Genomic DNA, 19,903 nt, shown 5'->3' on the forward strand with positions numbered 1-19,903 from the left:
TAGGTGTACGCTGAATATGCCTTAGTTGGATATTTCACCCCCACCCCCATGGTCAAGAATTGAAAATTATGGAGCAGTTTTGAAAATGAAGATAAAACAAACTACATATAAAAAGAAAAATTAGGGAAAAAAACCTCCATATTACTTTAATATTTGGACTAAGCTCTAAATGCCAGCGCAAGTGATCAAGAACTGTACCAATACTATAGCTCAGGGTTTCCCAAACTAGGGTCTCTAGCTGTTTTTGCAATACAGTTCCTATCATCCCTGACCACTGGTCCTGCTAGCTAGGGATGGGAGTTGAAGTCCAAAAACAACTAGAGACCCAAGTTTGGGAAACCATGTTATAGCCAATACAAGTGGCGCACAGACTCATGCCACTCCTCTGGGACTCTGAGGAAGAAACTGCAGAGAAGGCATAACTGTAGATTGTCCTTGAACTTCATAATGATGCCATTTTTGAATGAGCAGTCCACTCATTTGTTCCTGATGTATGTATGTCTAGGTTAGCAAAACACTACAGTGAATGCAATTTAGAGCTTTGTGTGGTTTTAAACAAGGCAACCTACACCTTCTGCCTCATATGCCCAGGGAAGGTTGCCATTTCACAGGCCGTGTCAGAAGCCTCCTCTTTGGTTGCACCTGCTAAAAGTTGGAAGGGAAGAAATAGGATCCAGCTGCTCAACTGCTGCTGTACTTGCTGCTGCCTTCTGTTCAGCATGGAGGAGGTCAGCAATTACTCTGAACCCAATTCAAATTGCTGTAGAGCGAATTTACCCATACAGACTTAGTAAGACGCTATGGTCGGCTTTGTGACAGTGTGGAGCCTATGTATGGCCTATTTTAAGATGCCTTGACATAGTATGGATTATACGATGAACCTCTCTTATGTAAGCTCTACTGAAAAGAGTTGCACAATACCAAATCTATTTAATACAGCATGTGCCTCTGAGCGCTGGTCTTGATTAAACTGCATAAAATTCAGAGGAACTGGTTTAATTTGAACAGGATTTATATCAACATTTCTCTGCAGATTTCAAGAACCCAGCTGACCAATACTGACCTTCGCTGAGCTTTAATATACTTTTTAAGATCTGCAATATTTTGGTATAAATGCATTTGTAGTCATGTTCGTCCTATTTTAAGATGCGGCCGACGGAAGTAGGTAAGCTACCTCAAAAGTTGTGAAACGTCTGCTAAGCTGGCAAGAGCTCAAGAGGCAAATGCCAAGCTGCATAATGATTATTAGTTTAATTTCATAACTGATACTACATTAAAGCTTTGTCTGAACATTCACTGTTAAAAGAATATTTCTATTAGGAACAGGGGATGGGAGTTAGGGATGAAATAACTCCCAGCTGCAAGAGGCCTTCTTCCAGATGTACAGTATGCAAAGGCAACAGAGGAGAACCAGCTGCTAGGATAACAAATTGAAAAGGCTCCTTTGACACAGGCCCTGTTGGCCTGTCTGTCTGATCAAACAAAGATAGATCATTCATTGCAAGGTGAATAGAAGTCTGGTAGGAGGCATGAAAGGGCAAAGATCTGTCTGATTTCCTAGCACTTAGGCAAAGCTACTGGTACGTTAGCACTAAAAGCAAACACATATTTTTACTCCAGGAACAGAAGCAAGTTTCACAATTTACTTGATATTCATACTTTTCTATCAAAGTTGAACATTTTGCAAAAGTGCTAAGAGATTCTGTAGGAGCTAGCATGATATCAAGCATACCTAGGAATAAGTTAAGGCTTTTCTACAGATATGTTTAAAAGACTTCATTTCTTAACTGCATAGCACTCCCTTCCTGATTTTCTTGTTTGCTGTGCTATACAACTTGCGTTGGGAAGTCCGTTTGAAACCCTCTTTCCTCACACAATGCCAACAGACAAAAAGAGAAGCAGTAATCAGGCAGAAGAGCCACAGCATATTACTGTATTTCCCCAGCAGCAGAAATCAGCACTAAGCACTAAGATTTCTGCCACTCTGGGGAGTCTTCAGCCCAACTAAGACATAATGATCTCAGGCTGATAAACCATGCTTTATTGGCCCCCAAACAAACAGAGAGCCTGCGTATTCCACTTTTATGTATTGCTCTTGCATGCCCAGCTGCAGTACTAACATTGTCACTTATTTAAACCACAGTTTCCCCTTACTTGAACTGTGGTTTAATACTAACCAGGATCTAAAACCAGATCAAACTCGGCATGCCTTAATCATGCACTTGGTCCTAGCAAAGACAGCAATGCACTATAAACTGTTTAAACCCACTCACATCTTTTCCCAGACATAGTTACTTATTTCTTTCCAGTCCCTCAGTTGCAAGCTACCTTCTTCCATAAAAAAGGTTTTGCAGCTTTTGTGTCCCTGGAAGAAGAGGCCAGGGTTCTTTCCTAGCACATCAGCTCAGGAATGCTCTCATGGGAGCTCCAGCTGTCACTGCTTCTCTTGATCACCAGAAAAAGTGGGTGGCAAGACAAGCAGTGGCTGGGTATCATTCCTACCAGGAAGCGAGTTGTGTTTTTGTATCTTCCTCCCTGTCAGTTTCAAGAATCGTAAGAATTCATATGAAATATGAATTCTTGTAAAATAAGATGGATCAAAACTGAATAGCTGAAAAGGTTTACGTATGCGAAATCTATACAAAGAGAGAGAGAGAGGCGGTGGAGGGAAAACCTATACTGCAGTCTTCAGGTTCAATGGAGGACACTTTTTCAAACAAAAAATTAATTACCTTTTTGTTCTTTAATATAGCTCTCTTTACAGTTGTGCATAAGCTGCAGAATCCACTTATGTTGGGCAGCGATACATTGCCATGCTGGGTCCCCTTCTGCATGGAGATCAGAAAGATACCTGCAAAATTATTATGCTGAATAAATGAGGATTCAAAGCCAATCCATGCCACTTCTGTGTTTCATGGATCACTCCCCTTTCTTTCTTTCTTTCTTTCTTCCCACCCACCCCAATCCTGGGCAAAAGGGAGCAAAACCAGAGTTCTGAAACAGAATTGATGACTTGAAAATTAACAGTGCAATCCCAGTCAAGAGTAAGTCCCAGTGAGTCAGTGGGGCTTACCCCCAGGTGAGTGGGATACGCCTTTAGCCTATGTCACTGTTACAATCAACAGTAAGACAGCCACAGAGCTTGTGTTAAATGTGCATCTTTTTGCAATATTCCAAGGCAGCTGTTTCCAGTTAACAGTGCAATCCTAGACATGGACATTTTAGAACCACCGAGTGCAATCGAGCATACTTCCAGGTAAAACGGTATGTATAGGATTGCAACTTAAGTACAACTAATCCTGACTTCTGAGTAAGACAGGCCCAGTTCCCAAGCAAAATGGAAAGGTAGCCAATCGCAGGTAATTGGAGATTAAGGCTTGTTACACATGCAAACATTCGAAGTCGTTTTAAAAAGTGGCCTATTCACCTAGCTTTAAGTTTCCAAATACAAAAAAATACTTTCACTAGTAAATGCCTAGAGGCAGACACATTAATCCAGAAACAAAGCATGTGCACGTAGTTATTAATACTGATTTTTATTTTTAGAAGAGAGATTTTTGTAAATTCACTGTGAATCTAGAAATGGCGGCATTGTGGTATTATGCTTTCAGTCTGCTGTTTTGTTTTGCCAGATTGTGCTACCATAGGCAGTTATTTCGAGCTAACACCATGACATTTTTATATGGGATTGCATTCATACCACAACACAAGGCTATAGGAGTCTACAGAGTATGCTAAGCTACTGCAAATGATAACTTATTCACTACACTTATATCAGGTAGTACAGGCAGTGACAAGACCTGCTCAGCTTCAGCCAGGTTGCTGTGTTAGATGCAGACTACAAGACATAAACTAAAGGCAGCCCCTTATTTACAAACGCATAGTAATGTTAAAAGGGGGGGGACCTATATCACTCATATCCTAGTAATACACCAAAGCAAGCTGAGAAGTTTTAAGCCTTTTTAAATCCCCACTCAGTATAAGTCTGTTGCGGGGTTTGACATAATATAAATAAAGGGATATAGTTAAGCCAGAGCACTTTTATTCTTTCTTTCTTTTCCCCACTGGCAAGTATTCAAGATTTCTGTCCCAAAAAAAATAAAATCAAAAAATTGAATAGAGGGTGAAAAAAAGAAGCAGTTAATTATGAAATATGTCTCTAGCTAGTACACCGAGTCTTGGGGTGCAGCTCCTCCCACTGTCTACTCTACCTCACTGCATCTTTCCGTATTACTCAGCTGTGATACCACTTCCCCTACATTTCTTGGGGAGCGAAGGGGAAGTCACTGAAAAATTATTCTAAGTTCTTGCACCAGCTCCAGGGGCTTAAGCAAGCTGAGCAGTTGGAGTATTTGGCAAGAGGATTCATTATCCATCCTCGCAGGTTGAGGAGATACACAGGACCCTCATTCAGATGCTTACCTGAGCCAAATCCTGTTCTGTGGGACAGAAGCAGGAATATTCCCCTCCATCATGCTCATAATGCAACACAGTAAGGGAAGCAGGAATATTCTCCCTCATAGGGGAGGGGGAGGGCCAAATTGTGTGATCTTCTGTCTCTTCATTGAGAAGAAAGAACTGCACAGACATAGGTGCATTCAGCTGGCTGCAAGGAGCACTGGTATTATGACATACAGTGGTACCTCGGGTTAAGTACTTAATTCATTCTGGAGGTCCGTTCTTAACCTGAAACTGTTCTTAACCTGAAGGACCACTTTAGCTAATGGGGCCTCCTGCTGCTGCTGCGCTGCCGGAGCACGATTTCTGTTCTCATCCTGAAGCAAAGTTCTTAACCTGAGGTATTATTTCTGGGTTAGTGGAGTCTGTAACCTGAAGCGTATGTAACCTGAAGCGATGTAACCCGAGGTACCACTGTACATAGTAAGTGTGGTGATGGGATGTACAGAATTGTCTGCTCCTCCACAACTGGAATGGGATTTTGACCCAATTAAGCGCTGCTTAAGCTTCAAGTGTCTCTTCCCCATTCTCACTGCCTTGTGCACGGCTACTGTGAATGAGAGGCTGACACACTGTGCTCTCTGGGGACTAGCGGTGGCAATCTATGTTCCTGTCTGCACCAGGCAGACATTATAAATGAAGTTAGGCATATGCTACTAGCTTTTTTTAAAAAACCCCCAAACCCTATATGTTCCTAAAACAGCATTTCAGTTCTTCAAGGTTCTTTCCAGTCAGTCATATATAAAGTATGCAATATTTCCAACCATTGCAACAGGAGCCTTATTAAGAAACTTGTGGATATTTAGGTTTCAGGACACCCAAAATTAACTTTAGGTTTGCCTCATAATTAAACCTGTGCAATTTTTTCTAGAGATGTGTCCCGACACACACTGCTGATCAGCAGTGCCTGAAAACCTTGCTGAAGTTGGCAGCACTGGGGAGTTCCCTTGCTTCAGCAGCGATCAGAGGCACTCAGGGATTTTCAGTTGCAGCAAATCCTAGTGGGGCTTAAATTAGGTGCCAAATTTAAAATGCCCTGAATACAAGCCCCACCGAGCCATTTCAAGCTCTTGCCAAATTGATTAGTAAGTGTTCTGGGTCTCAGAGTTTAGGATGCAAAATATGAAAAAGAAATCATGATGGAAATGGGTCCTCTGTTGCTGCAGGGATGCATATAGCACACTGCTTCTAAGCAGGAAACAAGATGGATTAAGGCCAACAGATGAAACAGCAAATCCCTGTTTGCCCCATTCAACTCTGTCACTTGTGCAGTAGCATCTAGCGGTCAATGTGGGTACAAAACATCATCACTATTTTGTCTCCTCTTTAAAAGAAAATGGCATAAGCTAAAATAATTTGCTTTAATATCCATCTCTAAAACCATTAAATTCATATTTAATTATCCAAGTTAAATATAGCCAACTGAATAAACTGGACAACAACAGAAACCAAAACTTCTTGCCCCCAGAGTGATATATAGCTCCTTTAAGATGCCTTGTATACTGTACAAATTTCCAAATACTCTGCATTGCAGGAAAAATATTGATTAGCTGCATAAGTGTTTTCAAAGCTCTGTATGTGTCTTCCAAAAGAAAGGGTGAGATTAAACGAGTATCAAAGGACAAAGCAATACAAAGGTTGCAAAGTGTTTCTATAATTAACTTCTCCTAATTTCAGTATTGTCCATTTCAAAGGTATTGTTAATACGCACTTTCAGATGAAAGCTACTCTACACCTCTTACATTGCACAAAATCAATCATGAAACCAGTATGCCTAGTATTAGAATAATGCATTGTGTTCCAGTTAAACACAATGCCAGAAGCACTGTGAAAAAATGAATCAGGAAGTAGACTTTTTCAAACTTATCTAAACTATTAAATGTAATCTGATGGAGTAGTACTCTACTGGAGTAGAAAAACATTATAGAGATTTTGCCATTATTTTATGGTAACACATTGCTACGTTAGAAAAAGGTATTATCCAAGAAATATTCCCATCTATACAAAGAACATATATAAAAGACAAAAATGTGAAAAGGTCACCTTATATAGCGTTTCTGATCATGTAATGTTGATGGAGTCTCAAGCAATTTATCCAAAAGCAGTTTCCTTAATGCATCAACTCGTGTTTCAACTTCAGCATAATCTATGGTTGTAAAGAGGATAAATTTGGTTTTCCTTAGCATAAAATGTTATGTATATGTAAAGCTAAACCTTTTAAACAGAACCTTTATTAGTTCAAGCTTTTTAAGCAAAACTTTTAGTAGTCAAAAAATGCAAGATATTACACAGGTGACTCTCAACTTACACAGGGGGTATATTCTGGTGACAGAGCGAAAAGCCAAAACTGTGTATAGTCAAAATGCATTGGGTTCAATGGCGGATGGGATTGTCAAAGTTTTTCCCCAGACATTTTTTTTAAATTGCCAAGCATATACAGCTGAATACAGGAAAGTTAGATGTGCATAATTTGTGAGTTATCTGTACTACTATCACCTTCATATAATTTTCTTCCTCATTCATTACATTTGTTAGTTCTCTGCTTTTCATGCCTAACTACAAGTAGAAAGAGAAACTGGAATTTCTGTTACTTCTTCAGTCAAATCCTTGATTTGTTTTATTACTAATTTCATCCAATTTCATTTCACTCTGAAATGATAGTTTACTTACAGATCTAGAAATATGTACCTTGCAGAATATCAAAACCACATGTAATATGCAACAATGTATTTTTAGAGAATCAGGAAAGAACTCATACTAGGATTCAGAATCTTTTTCCGCACTCAGGCAAATACACAAGCAACTTATATTTTAATTTTAGCCTGGAAAGATTTGAAAGAAAATTATTTTTAAAAACTGCAGGCTGCAACTCCATAGCTTTTTAAAAGATACAAATATACCAAAAGAAGACACCCCATATCTCAACCAGTTTCATGTTACATAATGCCAAAAGGACTGACAAACTCCTGCTATATGCAGTACAGAATAATGTACATTCTCTTGTACTTCTCAGGTAGAATCTGCACTGTTGTTTCGAGTAATTATTCCACACATTGCAAAATGCCTCGCAGAAACAGAAATTAAATGCCACAGAGGGCTTCTTAGCTTGTGCTGTTACTCTTTCCTAACTGACTTTCTTAAAGTTCAAAACTCACATTTTTTGAACACTTGAACCTCAGTCTTCCCAAACAATGACTTCGCTTTTTCATAGTCATTAATGACTACATCATAATCACCCTTGAAAAATACAAAAAGGAAAGAAAAAAGATTTGCCACCAGAAATATATAGTGTTCATGCGGGTAAAAATCATCTCTGTACTGTATCTTAAAATAACAAGTACCTTTTGAATGTTTCTTTCAATATTCAATGGAAGATTAAAAAGAAATTTGAAGCGCTGGAGGACATTGAGTGCATTTCTTGTTGAATCTGCCTTGTCTTTGCGACCCAAAACTTCCTGGAACAAGGTATCTGCAGTGTTACTTGCTCCTTTTTTAAAAAATAAAATAAAATTGGAACATACATGTAAATAAGTTGTTTACAATGGAAAGTAGAGTAGCTTGTAATCAGTTTTAACTATGTATCTGTCAAGCTAATTATAGTGATTAATTATAGCTACATTAACACACACAAGCATTCATATTAAATCTGTAAGAGAATTTTTTTTAAAAAAAACCTAAGGTACTGAATCAATATTTTATAAGTGTTGATTACTTAAGACTTTTAATGTGGCAGAAACCACAGTACAATTAAGGCAACCCTAGTTCTTAGACCAAATTCTTTGACTTCATTGTGGTGAATTTAGAGTTTGCTTTGGCTACAGAGCTGAATTTTGCAGTTCTACCTAAGCCTTGTAGGCAATTTGAGCATCACATAATACATTCCTTTCATTACAGAAGGATACAATGAAGCAAACATGATTTTTAATGCCATTGTTATGAGCAACAAAATACAGATTTTGTTCTTTGGTGGGAAGAGAAATAATAAACAGAAATTTAACCGAAAATAATAAGGGCACCCTGCTAGTCACATTTTCCTAAAAAGTCAAATTATTAGGAAAATGTGACTAGCAGGGTGCCCTTATTATTTTCCATTAAATGATTCTGTTTAAGAAATTAATCAAATTACAAGCTCTGACTTTTCTTCGGATCCAGAGTTTTGAGCAACACAGACTGGTTTCAGTAGATCCTGAACCAGGAACCTAAGGACCTGAGTGGATGAGAATTTCTGTGTTAAATGTTTGAATTATGAGAGATCAAGCCGTTAATTGTGTTTAATCTTCATGGCCTAACATAGTATATCCAATACTAAAGCATGTTTCAGTTTGACAAAAGTATGCCCCTGCCTCTTTCACTGATGAGATGTATTAGACATTTTACTTTCCCCCCTTCCTTCAAACCTGTGACTTATTTTTAATTTACCAGAAAAAGGTGAATGTTTTTAGCTCTTTTGATGGCTGCCTGTAAAAAAAAAAAAGTTTCTACATTATCTGGTCTAGTGACTATAATTTAAGCAAAGATGAAAAAATTACATCAGTCTCACTGGGTGGCTTGCATGCCATTTTCTCTCGTCAACACTGTGGGTGGGCTGCTCATGTTAGAAGTAGCCTTTGTAAAATAATTGTTATATCTAAATAATGTTTAAACACTGATGAAGTTTCAAGCCCTCGATGCAAGAAACTTTGTTTTGCCAGGAGAATTGGTCCTACTACATTTCATGGTTGTTAGGGAGGGAAAAACAACACACCACAATTACCTGATGTTTCAAACCTAGTGGGGTATTTTTGCTAAATCCTATTCTTTGGAAATGGGTTACCGGATTATATTTTACATTTTTTGTTTTTAAAAAAATGGTTCTGGAAAATGAGTATCTGGAAGAAAATAATATTCCAATAATGAAATAGGGTGATATCGAGCCAAATCAAATGTGGTCTTCTGATAAACAAGTGTCACAAAATGCATTTTGATTAAAAACCACATGGCATTATTAATTTAAAGCCTGAAACAGATTCAAAAACATTTATAGTCAGCTCAGAACAATTTACTGACATTTTAGTGATTTTAAATTTCCAGTTTTGAAACATAGATCAGCATAGTCAAGGAACTCCAAGACAGCATATTCAAAAACAGCCTTCTTCCAGTTGTAGAAACAGTGAAAAGCCATTTTTATTCAAAATTTGTTTTTCTTTAATAGTCTGTAACAATTAATGTTATACCATTTCCTATTACAGCAAATGGCACCTATTCTGGCCAAGATGACCAGGAATTTGGCAAGAAATTAGTATTTTTTAGAGATCTGTATACAGTATGCAACATCTTATTTATACAAAACAAATATTGTCAGCCAAACTTTTTTATTTTTTTAAAAAACTGACCTTATTCAAACAGGGTTGTGTTATACAACTGAGGTTAACTGGATCTTGTCTTGAAACCCTCAGAACTGCTACATTTGTCATATTGTAAAAGTTGGTAAAACTGCATTTTAAATCACTTTGGTTTTAAATAAAGTTCTTTTCCCAGATGTCCTAAGACTGAAAGAACTGGGATGTGAGAGGCTGTGCCTGAAATTCTGGCTCACACTTGCTTCCCTCCAGCTTTGCCTGTAGGGAAATGAGAGTCCCAACAGACAAGCAAACTATAAATATGAGATTCTGTATAGCATACCGCTGTTCAAAGCTTACTACTTCCAATTGCAGTGGTGGGACTTTAATCATACGCAAACAAAACATCCTGACATGAAAAGGGAGAAGAAAATGCCTTCATGTCACTTTTCTGATTTTATTCAATATCCTCATATCCTCAAAAAGTGAGTCAGTTATCAGGATGCAGTTCTGAGATTACTGATACAGTTTAAGGGAAGTATTGCTTCCACCGAGGAAGGTAAAAGAACTTACATCACAATGAAACAAAATAAGAGTCTTTTGCAAAATACTATTCTTTTCTTTTTAACCAAATACCCTGATTAGCCATGTGCAATTTACCATTGCAATTTACCACCACCAAAAAAAACACTTCCTTCATATTTTAATGGTTCTTCTGAAAGACTCCCTGTCTCTTGAACAAAAGGCCAAATAAAAATGTTTCCTAGTTTGGAAGTCAAGTTATTTCAACTAAACTCTGGTTAAGATGGAGAAAAGCAACACCTAATCACATATTTAGAAACCAGCCTTCAAATCATGAACCTCTATTTAAGCTTGATTTAGAATGCTGGGATGAATTTTTTTTATATATCATCTAAGATTTCAGCATTAACTTGTCTTCTTCCTTCAAAATGTAGTTTATTACAATCCTGTTGTTTATTAAATTGTGATATGTGTTTCACAGCAAGTGAGGCAAAGGTTACATCTTCTGCTAAAATTGTTTGAGTGGAAGATTAGGGTGTGGCAGTCCTGGATATAACATACCCTTATGAAGTGGATCAGTTACTCTAATGCCGTGACTTCATCCAGAGAAGGCAAAATCTCTGTATTCACCAGGCAGGGTTTGAAATGAAACCCCTATAAAAGCTTCAAGCTGGTATGCTAAGAGAACATGAATATCTCTCCCCCTTAGTGCTAGGAAACCAAAGATCCCATTCTGCAAAAAGAAGCCACTTCTGGTCATGCAGTTTTCACAACTTTCCAGCCCTTTCTGCAGTCCCCCCAAAACAGGTGGTCCACAGGGTCCTTTGACTTTCTGGAGTCAACTTTCTGGGGGTACAAGGGCCTGCAGGGATACCAGGGTTGAACTGGAGGACCCTCTCATGTAGCAGGATCTTGCAATCTAAGCCTCTGGCTGAGTAGAAAGCTAAGAAAGAAGTCTGATCGTACATAATATAATTATTTCCATGGAATATAACATGAGACAAAAACTCCCAGTGTCTCTGCAAATCTCCCAAGTATTTTCAGAAATGCCATTAAGTGACAAAGGTTTTGTGTTAGAAATCACATTCTGTAATTTGAAGGCTTTTTATATTTAGGACAGGGGTTGTGCACATTTAAATATATATATATACTGTATAGAGAGAGTTCAACAGAATTTTTTTTAAAATAAATAAAGTGGTATCACCAGACTGAGGCACAGAGCATTCCTGGAAACCTAAAGAGGCTAAGGAATTTCTCAGATATAGCAGAAATGGAAATGTTAGTGTCTTCAGCGCACATCAAAGACTCAGGGAGCCATCCTATACACAAAGCAAGCCAGTGTAAGTTAAGCTGATGTAAAACTACACCAGATCCAAACCCCGCTCGGCTGTGAGGCTACTGCTGGCTGAGCTGGAATAAGCATGGCAGAGGAGAAACAAACCTTTAAAATAGAATTTGAGCTTCTTGCTGCCTTAACTTTGCTGAGTTGCCAGGTCATGTGACTGAGGTGACCATTTTTCCTGTCTCGTCCCACACCCAGAACAGCCCATTCCCAGGGTTTGCACCAGCTTAAGGTTTAGCAGGGACGTGGGTGGCGCTGTGGGTTAAACCACAGAGCCTAGGACTTGCCAATCAGAAGGTCGGTGGTTCGAATCCCCGCGACAGGGTGAGCTCCTGTTGCTAGGTCCCTGCTCCTGCCAACCTAGCAGTTTGAAAGCACGTCAAAGTGCAAGTAGATAAATAGGAACCGCTCTGGTGGGAAGGTAAACGACGTTTCCGTGCGCTGCTCTGGTTCGCCAGAAGCGGCTTAGTCATGCTGGCCACATGACCCGGAAGCTGTACGCCGGCTCCCTCGGCCAATAAAGGGAGATGAGCGCTGCAACCCCAGAGTCGGTCACGACTAGACCTAATGGTCAGGGGTCCCTTTAAGGTTTAGCAAGCTTGGCTCAGCTGGCTGGGTCCCAGAGGGGTCAGGATGGAGGAGAAATGCCATTGTATGTCCAGGTAAACCGAGGTAGAGGGAGTTCAGCCAGAGTAAGCTGGCTATACTGGAAACCTCAATGATCAACCAGAGATCCTAAACTGCTCATGTCAGAGGATGTTGCTATAGGATTGCTCCCCAAATGGCTACCATTTATCCGATATTTTGACAAATGGCATCCAATGTAGAGAAACAAGACCATGTACTTGCAGAATTATTCCATGTCTCGATTGATATTCAAAACTCCTTCTGAAGAATATGAAATGTTAAATGATATAATAAAAGCTATTAAGCTACGCTCCGTAAACCTGCCTCATATCCAGATGAATTGCCCTTTGGAATTAAATCCTATGCAATGCTATCATTTGTTAAACTCTTAGGCTCCATATATTCTCATGATCTGGAAATAAGAATCTGGAAAAAAATGTGTTTCCCCCAAAATTTCAAAGTCCAAGAAATATGCCTCAACTTGTTATAAAACACGAAGTCTATAAATAGCTGTTACTGGGTGTTCAAAACTCACTGTTCAGAACATTCTCTAGTTTTTGCGTCATGGATCCTTCCACTTTTTCTGTTCCATCCGCTTCCAGTTTTTGATGGATTGCTGAAATAAAACATCTTGTTAAATGCCAACCATTTTAATGGGTGAGACAACCTGTCTGAGCAGTACCCTTGTTACATCTGAGCGGTACGTGTTTGTTACAAAAGAATTAGGGATCTAGTGAAGCGGGCACTGTTGATAAGAGCCAGATACTTCAGACTTCTAAACTCTCCTATTCTGCAAGTTTACGGTATGATCTTTGGCAGTACGGCTGAAGTCATCAACCTGTGGGGGGCCAGGTTTCCTTATTTAGTCCTCTAAATTAACATTAAAATTCTGTATTATATCTTGGGCTTTATTGTATGTAGTATAAAATAGTTCTGTTTCGTATATTTTATTTTGCTTCATTGACTATAATTTCTTGCTTTATCCGACTCTCAAGAAGCAAATTTATTTTATACCACTTTGTAGGTCCTACTGTGCTCTAATTTGGGAAGGTCAATGCGGCACTGTGGAATATGATAAACTAAATATAATTGTTATCTCACCAACTTTTCACGCCTTCCTCAAACCACTGGTCTTCACTAACAGTACCTGGGCACACTGCCACAACTTTCCTTAACTCTAGAGCTTTTCCATGCCTGAGTTCTTCATTTATTTATTTAGGGTATCTTACCAGAAGATTCCCATGCTAGCTTCCAAATGAAAATACTCCCCCCCCTTTGCTTCCTTCACGCCTGATGTCCAGTAACTTTATTCCTGTCCTATTATTCTCTACTATTGCTTGTTCTGTAGCATATTTCAGGGCCTATAGTGACTAGGAATCCCTATTACAACAGGTAGTTTATGAAGAACACACACACAGGATTTCTGAATAATGGTTGGACTGAGAACATAACATTTGAATATTTCCAGTTTACGCAATGGGACCTCTTGCTTGAGAACAGTGGTGGGAGAATATTTGCTGAATTCATTCCCACCAAAGTCCTTCATTTATCAATTTACACCAAGGGTGGGAAGCTTGTTCTGCAGGCCTATGCTTTGAAACTGACTTTCATGTGAAAATAAGAAATGAAAAACCTACAGGGCAAGCCAAAAATATGCCAAAGTAGATGTTAAGACTTCTTGTGCCGTGTCACACATCACATGCCTAACTAAATAACGCTGAATTAAAAGCCATTATCCATACCAATTTGGAATGTGTAATGTCTACAAAACTATTGTTTTAGATGTAAAAAGGGAAAGGGAAAGAAGGGCTGATCTTACACAGTTTTGCCAAACAACAAAATGTTCACTGGAAGGAAGTTCAGTAGTGCTTGCTTTGGCATTCCCAAAGGATTTACAAATCTGGTAAAATGATATATTTTACTGGATCCCTTTAATGTAAAAATATGAAATCTTCTTGATCACTTTGCATGTTTGTATACCCACATACGTTCACTCAGTTACACAGATGCCATTTCTACCCGCATCTCACAAATGATCACGTTCCAATGCTGGCATCATCTAAATGCAACCACTTTACAATTAAAGTACACAGGGGATTATAGACAAGATCTGACAAGAGAGATGTATTAATTTTTCTAGGCAAACTAAGATGATCTGCATAGGTAATTAGCAGCAGAAAATTTTCAGTTTGCATAGGAAAATGTTCTGATGCCCCAGAGAGTGATGTAATTTAGTATGTTTATATTACTTGCATTTGGTAAACAAAGCTAAACTCTTTGAACCTGCCAAGCTTGCCTAGTTTCATATCTGCAAATGGCATCGATTCACTAACAAACTTACAAAATAAGAAGAGCTTGCCATGGAAAAATAAAGTGCCGAAAAATGTTCTGCCCCACATGATTAAAATCTGATATCACCACCAAGAACCAGATAAAATATATTCAAGGGCTGGATTTGGACCACCATGCCTGTCTAACAGCAATGAAGGCAACTGCTAACGCTACAACTCTTTAGATTATGAAGCATCAGTTACATGGCATCCCTACTTTCCCAATTTTTATTCCCTGCTTATACCAGCAAACACTATAAATATATTTCTTTTTGTATGCTGCCAAATGGGAAGAAGACCCAGATTATGTGGCTTTCACACAGACTGGCAATTAGTTAAAAAGCAGAGAACTGTCATGCTTAAGCCAATATCCATTTTACAACACTAATTACGAACAAGAGTTTGTTTTTCCAGGAGATGTGCCTGATCAAAACAATACAATAGATAAACTAAGAAAACATTTATTATTATATTAGTGCCACAGTATTGATTTTATCTGTGTGGACTTAAGAGCATAGGGCATTTCTGCTTTGCACTATCAAAAAGCTGGAAAAGCCCCAAAAAGCTTTTAAATACTGAAAAGCACCTTCTATGAGATACTGCAGCACACTTACTCTCCAGTTCTACATCCACACAAACTAAACAATAAAGGCAGTTAAGAAAGCCTATAAAAGTGCAGAACACATTGTAAATGTTCCATGACCAGAATCTCACATTTCTGAAATGTAATTCTTCCCATGAGGGGAAAAAACAAAACACTCTCAACAAATGGGTAATGACAAATGTTCACGTAAAGGACTTCTTTTCTGATCCCAGATAGCAGCTTCCCTCAAATTCCTCTGTGCTGATAGAACTAAAGAGAGCTTTTCCTTCTATGAACTACAGATTGTTTTAAGATGAGACGTAAGCATCAGTTTATGCAAGGATCCACGTTATGCAAACTTCTGAATTCAGGGGCCTGCTACAAACTGTGCTGAAAGAGAACATCTATGTATTTAATTTCCAGAAAACAAATGTATTTTATGCCAATTCTTACCTCAGTAATATAGAGAAGCCTGTTAACTCAGTCACCAGAGTAAAATAATGTAAGCATCTATTCACATGAGTTGTTGCTATTCAGAAGTAAGAATTAGCATTTTTGGAGAGGGAAGTTATAAAATCTTTTGGAAATACCTAACAGGTACTTTTCTCTATCGATTTACAGCTTTTCAGAACTTCCTGCCTCCACTAGTGACCTTAGTCATTTATAATGTTCATATTTGTCCGATCCATGTCCATCCACATATTCTTCTAGAAATCAGGGCAAAAATAAAGGTAATTAATACAGTATAGTTTTCGGTATACTGCATCTGACACTTACCTGATAAGGCATCTTGTGCTTCAAAGAAAGTACTGAGACCTCCTTTGACATACTGTAGACTTCCCTCATTTTTCTTGTTGGCTTGCTTCTTCAAATTCATAACTGCCATTTTAAGTTGCTCAAAACTGAAACCAAGAGGAAAGAAAACAAATTGAATTCATTCATATAATAAACACGAAATAAGATACTTAAATTATGAAGAGATTGAAAACCCTAGCTACACACTTAAGACACCAGAATGCCTAGTGGACAATTTCCTAATTTCTCCAGTGGCAGGAGCTGACTGGGCATGTTGCAGTGTTGTGCTTGCTAATACTTGATGGAAGTTGTAAATTCCCAGGTTAGAATATGAGAATCAACCATGAAAAAGCCATGGTTATGTGAATGCACCACCAAAAACATTTGGAACAGGTAAGGAGAAGGAAGAGAACAGAACAAATAAAGAGGAAGATTTACAGAAGACGTGAGACCAGCTAGTTCTCAATATCTATCAGAAACAATATTGTTAACTGAAACACAAAGTATTGTAATAGGTCCTTTACATTTTCTTTTTTAAAAAAACAACCACTAGATTTTGGGGGGGAAGAGAAAGAAAAGTAAAAAGGAATAGAAATAGACAAATTAACAAAATTGTCTACAGCTGCATGATATAGCAAACCAAAATGTCATTCATATGAATCTTTCATCTCCTAGTTGCTGTTACTAGTCTAAAACAATAATTGGATCTTGGCCTTTTAAAATTTCGGTTTTCTATCCTTGTACTTTTGTTTATTCTTGTCATAATGACAAATGTACTTGGTTCAGCAAACATGCCAAGAGGAGGAATATTCAATTTAAATAAGTAAATACGTTAACAATGAACTCCAGCAATGAATTATGGCTACCGTCTAGAGGGCTACATTCCAAGAAATGAAAGAGTTTGGTATTTCAAATAGATGGAGGTATGAAATAATGCATTTACACACTAAAATGGTGAAATGAGAAGCACAATTTTTCATACATATCAGAGGCAAAGTACTGGGGTGGTTTACTTTTTCAAAAACACGGTAAAATCAAATTATTGGGTTTTTCAAGCAAAGTAAGAGCAGCTCTGCTGGATCAGACAAAAACCCAGGAAGTTCATCATTCTGTTTTCGCAGTAGCCAGCCAGATGTCTATGGGAAGCCCAGTAGCAGCCCTCTTCCACTTATGAGCCCCAAGAAGTGGTGTTCACCTACTGTAATAATGGCAACAGATAGCCATCATGACTAGTACCAACTGATAGTCTTATCCACAATGGATTTGTCTAATTCTCTTTTAAAGCCATTCAAGCTGGTGAACATTTTCTTGCATTATTCATTCATCTCTTGCATTCAATTAACATGATAGTAAATCTTATGAATAGGAAAATGGTTCCCAGGGTTATTAATTTATGGCTAACATTAATACATTTACAACAAATCTCAGACTTAAGATGCAATCCACAACCTTTGCAATTACTATTATTCATTATTTATTCGCCTTCCACATGTATGTCTCGAGGTGATGTGCATGACATAATAAAAACTGCTAAAAACAATTAAAGACATAATAGAAAATAACAGCAGATGAGTTGAAAAAGGAGAGGGAAGGAAAAACCCATGGTAGAGATCTGTTCATCCAGCTGGGAAAGCTTGTCAGAACAAAAATGTCTTCAACTGTTTCCAGAAAGTGCAGAGAGTGGGCGCCTCTCATATCTCGACAGGAATACTGTTCCACAAAACAGAGGCAGCCATACTAAAAGCCTTGCTCCAAGTTACTGTGGGCTTTTGACATCTTTGAAACTTGCAGGAGAAGCTCTCCCATGCTCTGCGGTGACTACTAGGTATTTAAGGGTTAAGGAGATTTCTCAAGTAACCTTATCCTGAAGTCCCACAATTAGGGCATTATATGGTGGCGATAATTTGCCTGCACAAGCAATCTAGCTTGCCACGCTCTGCACAAGATGAAGCCTCTGGACCAACCTGAAGATTGCCTCACCTAGTCAGTAAAAGATGTTACACAAATCTTTATGAGCTACTGATCTGCAACGATCAACCGCCAATTCACACCCAGTATTACTGATATTTCCTCGATAGCATTAAAGCATCCACACAAATTTCGTATTTACAAACCTTGTAGTTGAATGGTTCTCTATCAAATACCAGGCCGCGGAAAAGTTTTCACTGGTGAAGTCAGCAGTCATCCCAGGAAACAGAGCTTCCAGCTCCTTTTGTGGAAACTTTCCTCTGAAAAGTAAAAAAAAAAAAAATTACGGAAACAAGGTCAGGAGGAAGAATGCAAACACAATGGATTGTCATTCAAATGAAGGTATCAAGCATTAACATTACAATCCCACATACAAGTTGCATGTGTCACGGGCATCGATGGATTTCAGGGCACTTTTCATGCAAATGTCTGCAGGTCTGTTTTAATGCGGCTGGGGATTTTTTAAAGCTCTGAGCATGTAAGTCATTGGCATGGCAGAGGGGAAGCACCACATCCAGAATGGTATTCTCCCATATAACAAATGGCAGGGGCACCCAGAAAAGCACTTCAGAAGAGGAACTTAACATTTAGGTAGGCTTGTGTAGGGGAAGGCAGTCTATTGGGTACAGATTGATGGGCTAAAATCAGCACTTTGAATTGCGCTGTGAATTGGGACTGGAAGCTAGTGTGGTTGTAACTGGCAAGGTTCCATTCAACCAGCCCCAGTCAACAATCGAGCAGAAGTATTCTGAAGCAATTGGAGTTTTCAACTGTCTCTCCTTCACTCCCTTCCAAAAGAAAGAAAGAAAGAAAGAAAGAAAGAAAGAAAGAAAGAAAGAAAGAAGAGCCCTACATACAACACACTGCATTAAACCGATCTGAATGTTATTTAAGCAAGCTCTATCATATTACACAGCTCCTTGATTTGTGTGAAACTTAACAACTACATTATGTTCCATGATGGATGAAACCTGTGACTAATTTGTTTTCCTGTATTAATCACCCCTGCACTTCTACTTATAGTAGTTAGCCATGGATCACCTGTTTAGAAAATTCACTGAGAGACCACAAACAAGCAGAAACCAAACCTCTTGTTTCTTAACTACTCCAGCGAACTCTGCCATAAAAGCGAACACTCTAAGGTGCATGACACATTTAGAATAAAACAGAACCCCCTTTGAGTGAACATCCTGTTCTTAGACCTGAGTCATATGTTACCACTGAGGCATGGGAAGCAACCATGTCTGGTAAACCTAAGCCCACAAATTTTGTGTACAGACATTACCATTGCAGGGTGGACCACATGGAAATGGATCCCAAGCTTTTACAGTAATAAACAAATTTGCTTTCTTACAGAATAATAATATCAACATTTATTATTTATATTCCACCCATCTAAAATGGGCATAGAAACAGAAAACAAAATAACTTGGTATGAGTTTAAGGCTCTGTGTTATAACATCAGGTCAGAAATGGAAAAAAATGAAGAGGATATTCTGTCTTAGGGAAGGGTGTTGGATTGGATGCCCCATTTATTTCCTTGGAACTACATGGTTCAATGAAAATTAGAGCCCTTTGCAGGTGGTTCTGTTTAGAGCCTATATAGCAATGTTAGAAACTCAGATACATAAACTAGGCTCCAAATGGCCCCTTAAACCAGAGTTACAGTCACCAAAACGGAATGCTTAGTTGCCATTTTGGGGGCAGATGGCCCGAAAGTCCTATTTTTCAATACAGCTTTTTGGTTCCTGAAATTCATTCTGTTTGTGCAGATAAAAATATAACGGATAGAATTCTATCCGATAGCCAGGTGTGAAATATGCCTGGAACCTGGTGAATTCCGAACGCTAGCCTATAGACATGATGGAGATCTGGAACCACTTTTTCCTGCCCTACTCCAATACATCTTTTATTATAGGTCAATGTGGTTAAAAGCAGCACATGCAGATCAGATCCACAC

At 38.5% G+C, this 19,903-nt stretch overlaps 1 protein-coding gene across 2 annotated transcripts in view; it reads right to left on the reverse strand.

The window, feature by feature from the left end:
• The window catches only part of EXOC2 (exocyst complex component 2), an 80,326-nt gene that overhangs the window by 48,119 nt on the left and 12,304 nt on the right, over positions 1-19,903 (reverse strand). For both annotated transcript variants that reach the window (XM_053397024.1, XM_053397023.1), the window contains exons 5-11: positions 18,090-18,203; positions 15,958-16,082; positions 12,803-12,883; positions 7,800-7,945; positions 7,614-7,695; positions 6,502-6,604; positions 2,733-2,851 (exon numbers count right to left, since the gene is read on the reverse strand). In XM_053397024.1, coding sequence (XP_053252999.1) covers positions 2,733-2,851; positions 6,502-6,604; positions 7,614-7,695; positions 7,800-7,945; positions 12,803-12,883; positions 15,958-16,082; positions 18,090-18,203 — 770 coding nt within the window. The remainder of the gene's footprint in view (positions 1-2,732; positions 2,852-6,501; positions 6,605-7,613; positions 7,696-7,799; positions 7,946-12,802; positions 12,884-15,957; positions 16,083-18,089; positions 18,204-19,903) is intronic.

The sequence above is a fragment of the Podarcis raffonei genome, chromosome 7, assembly GCF_027172205.1.
Source record: "Podarcis raffonei isolate rPodRaf1 chromosome 7, rPodRaf1.pri, whole genome shotgun sequence".
In the NCBI taxonomy this organism is placed as follows: Eukaryota; Metazoa; Chordata; class Lepidosauria; order Squamata; family Lacertidae; genus Podarcis; species Podarcis raffonei.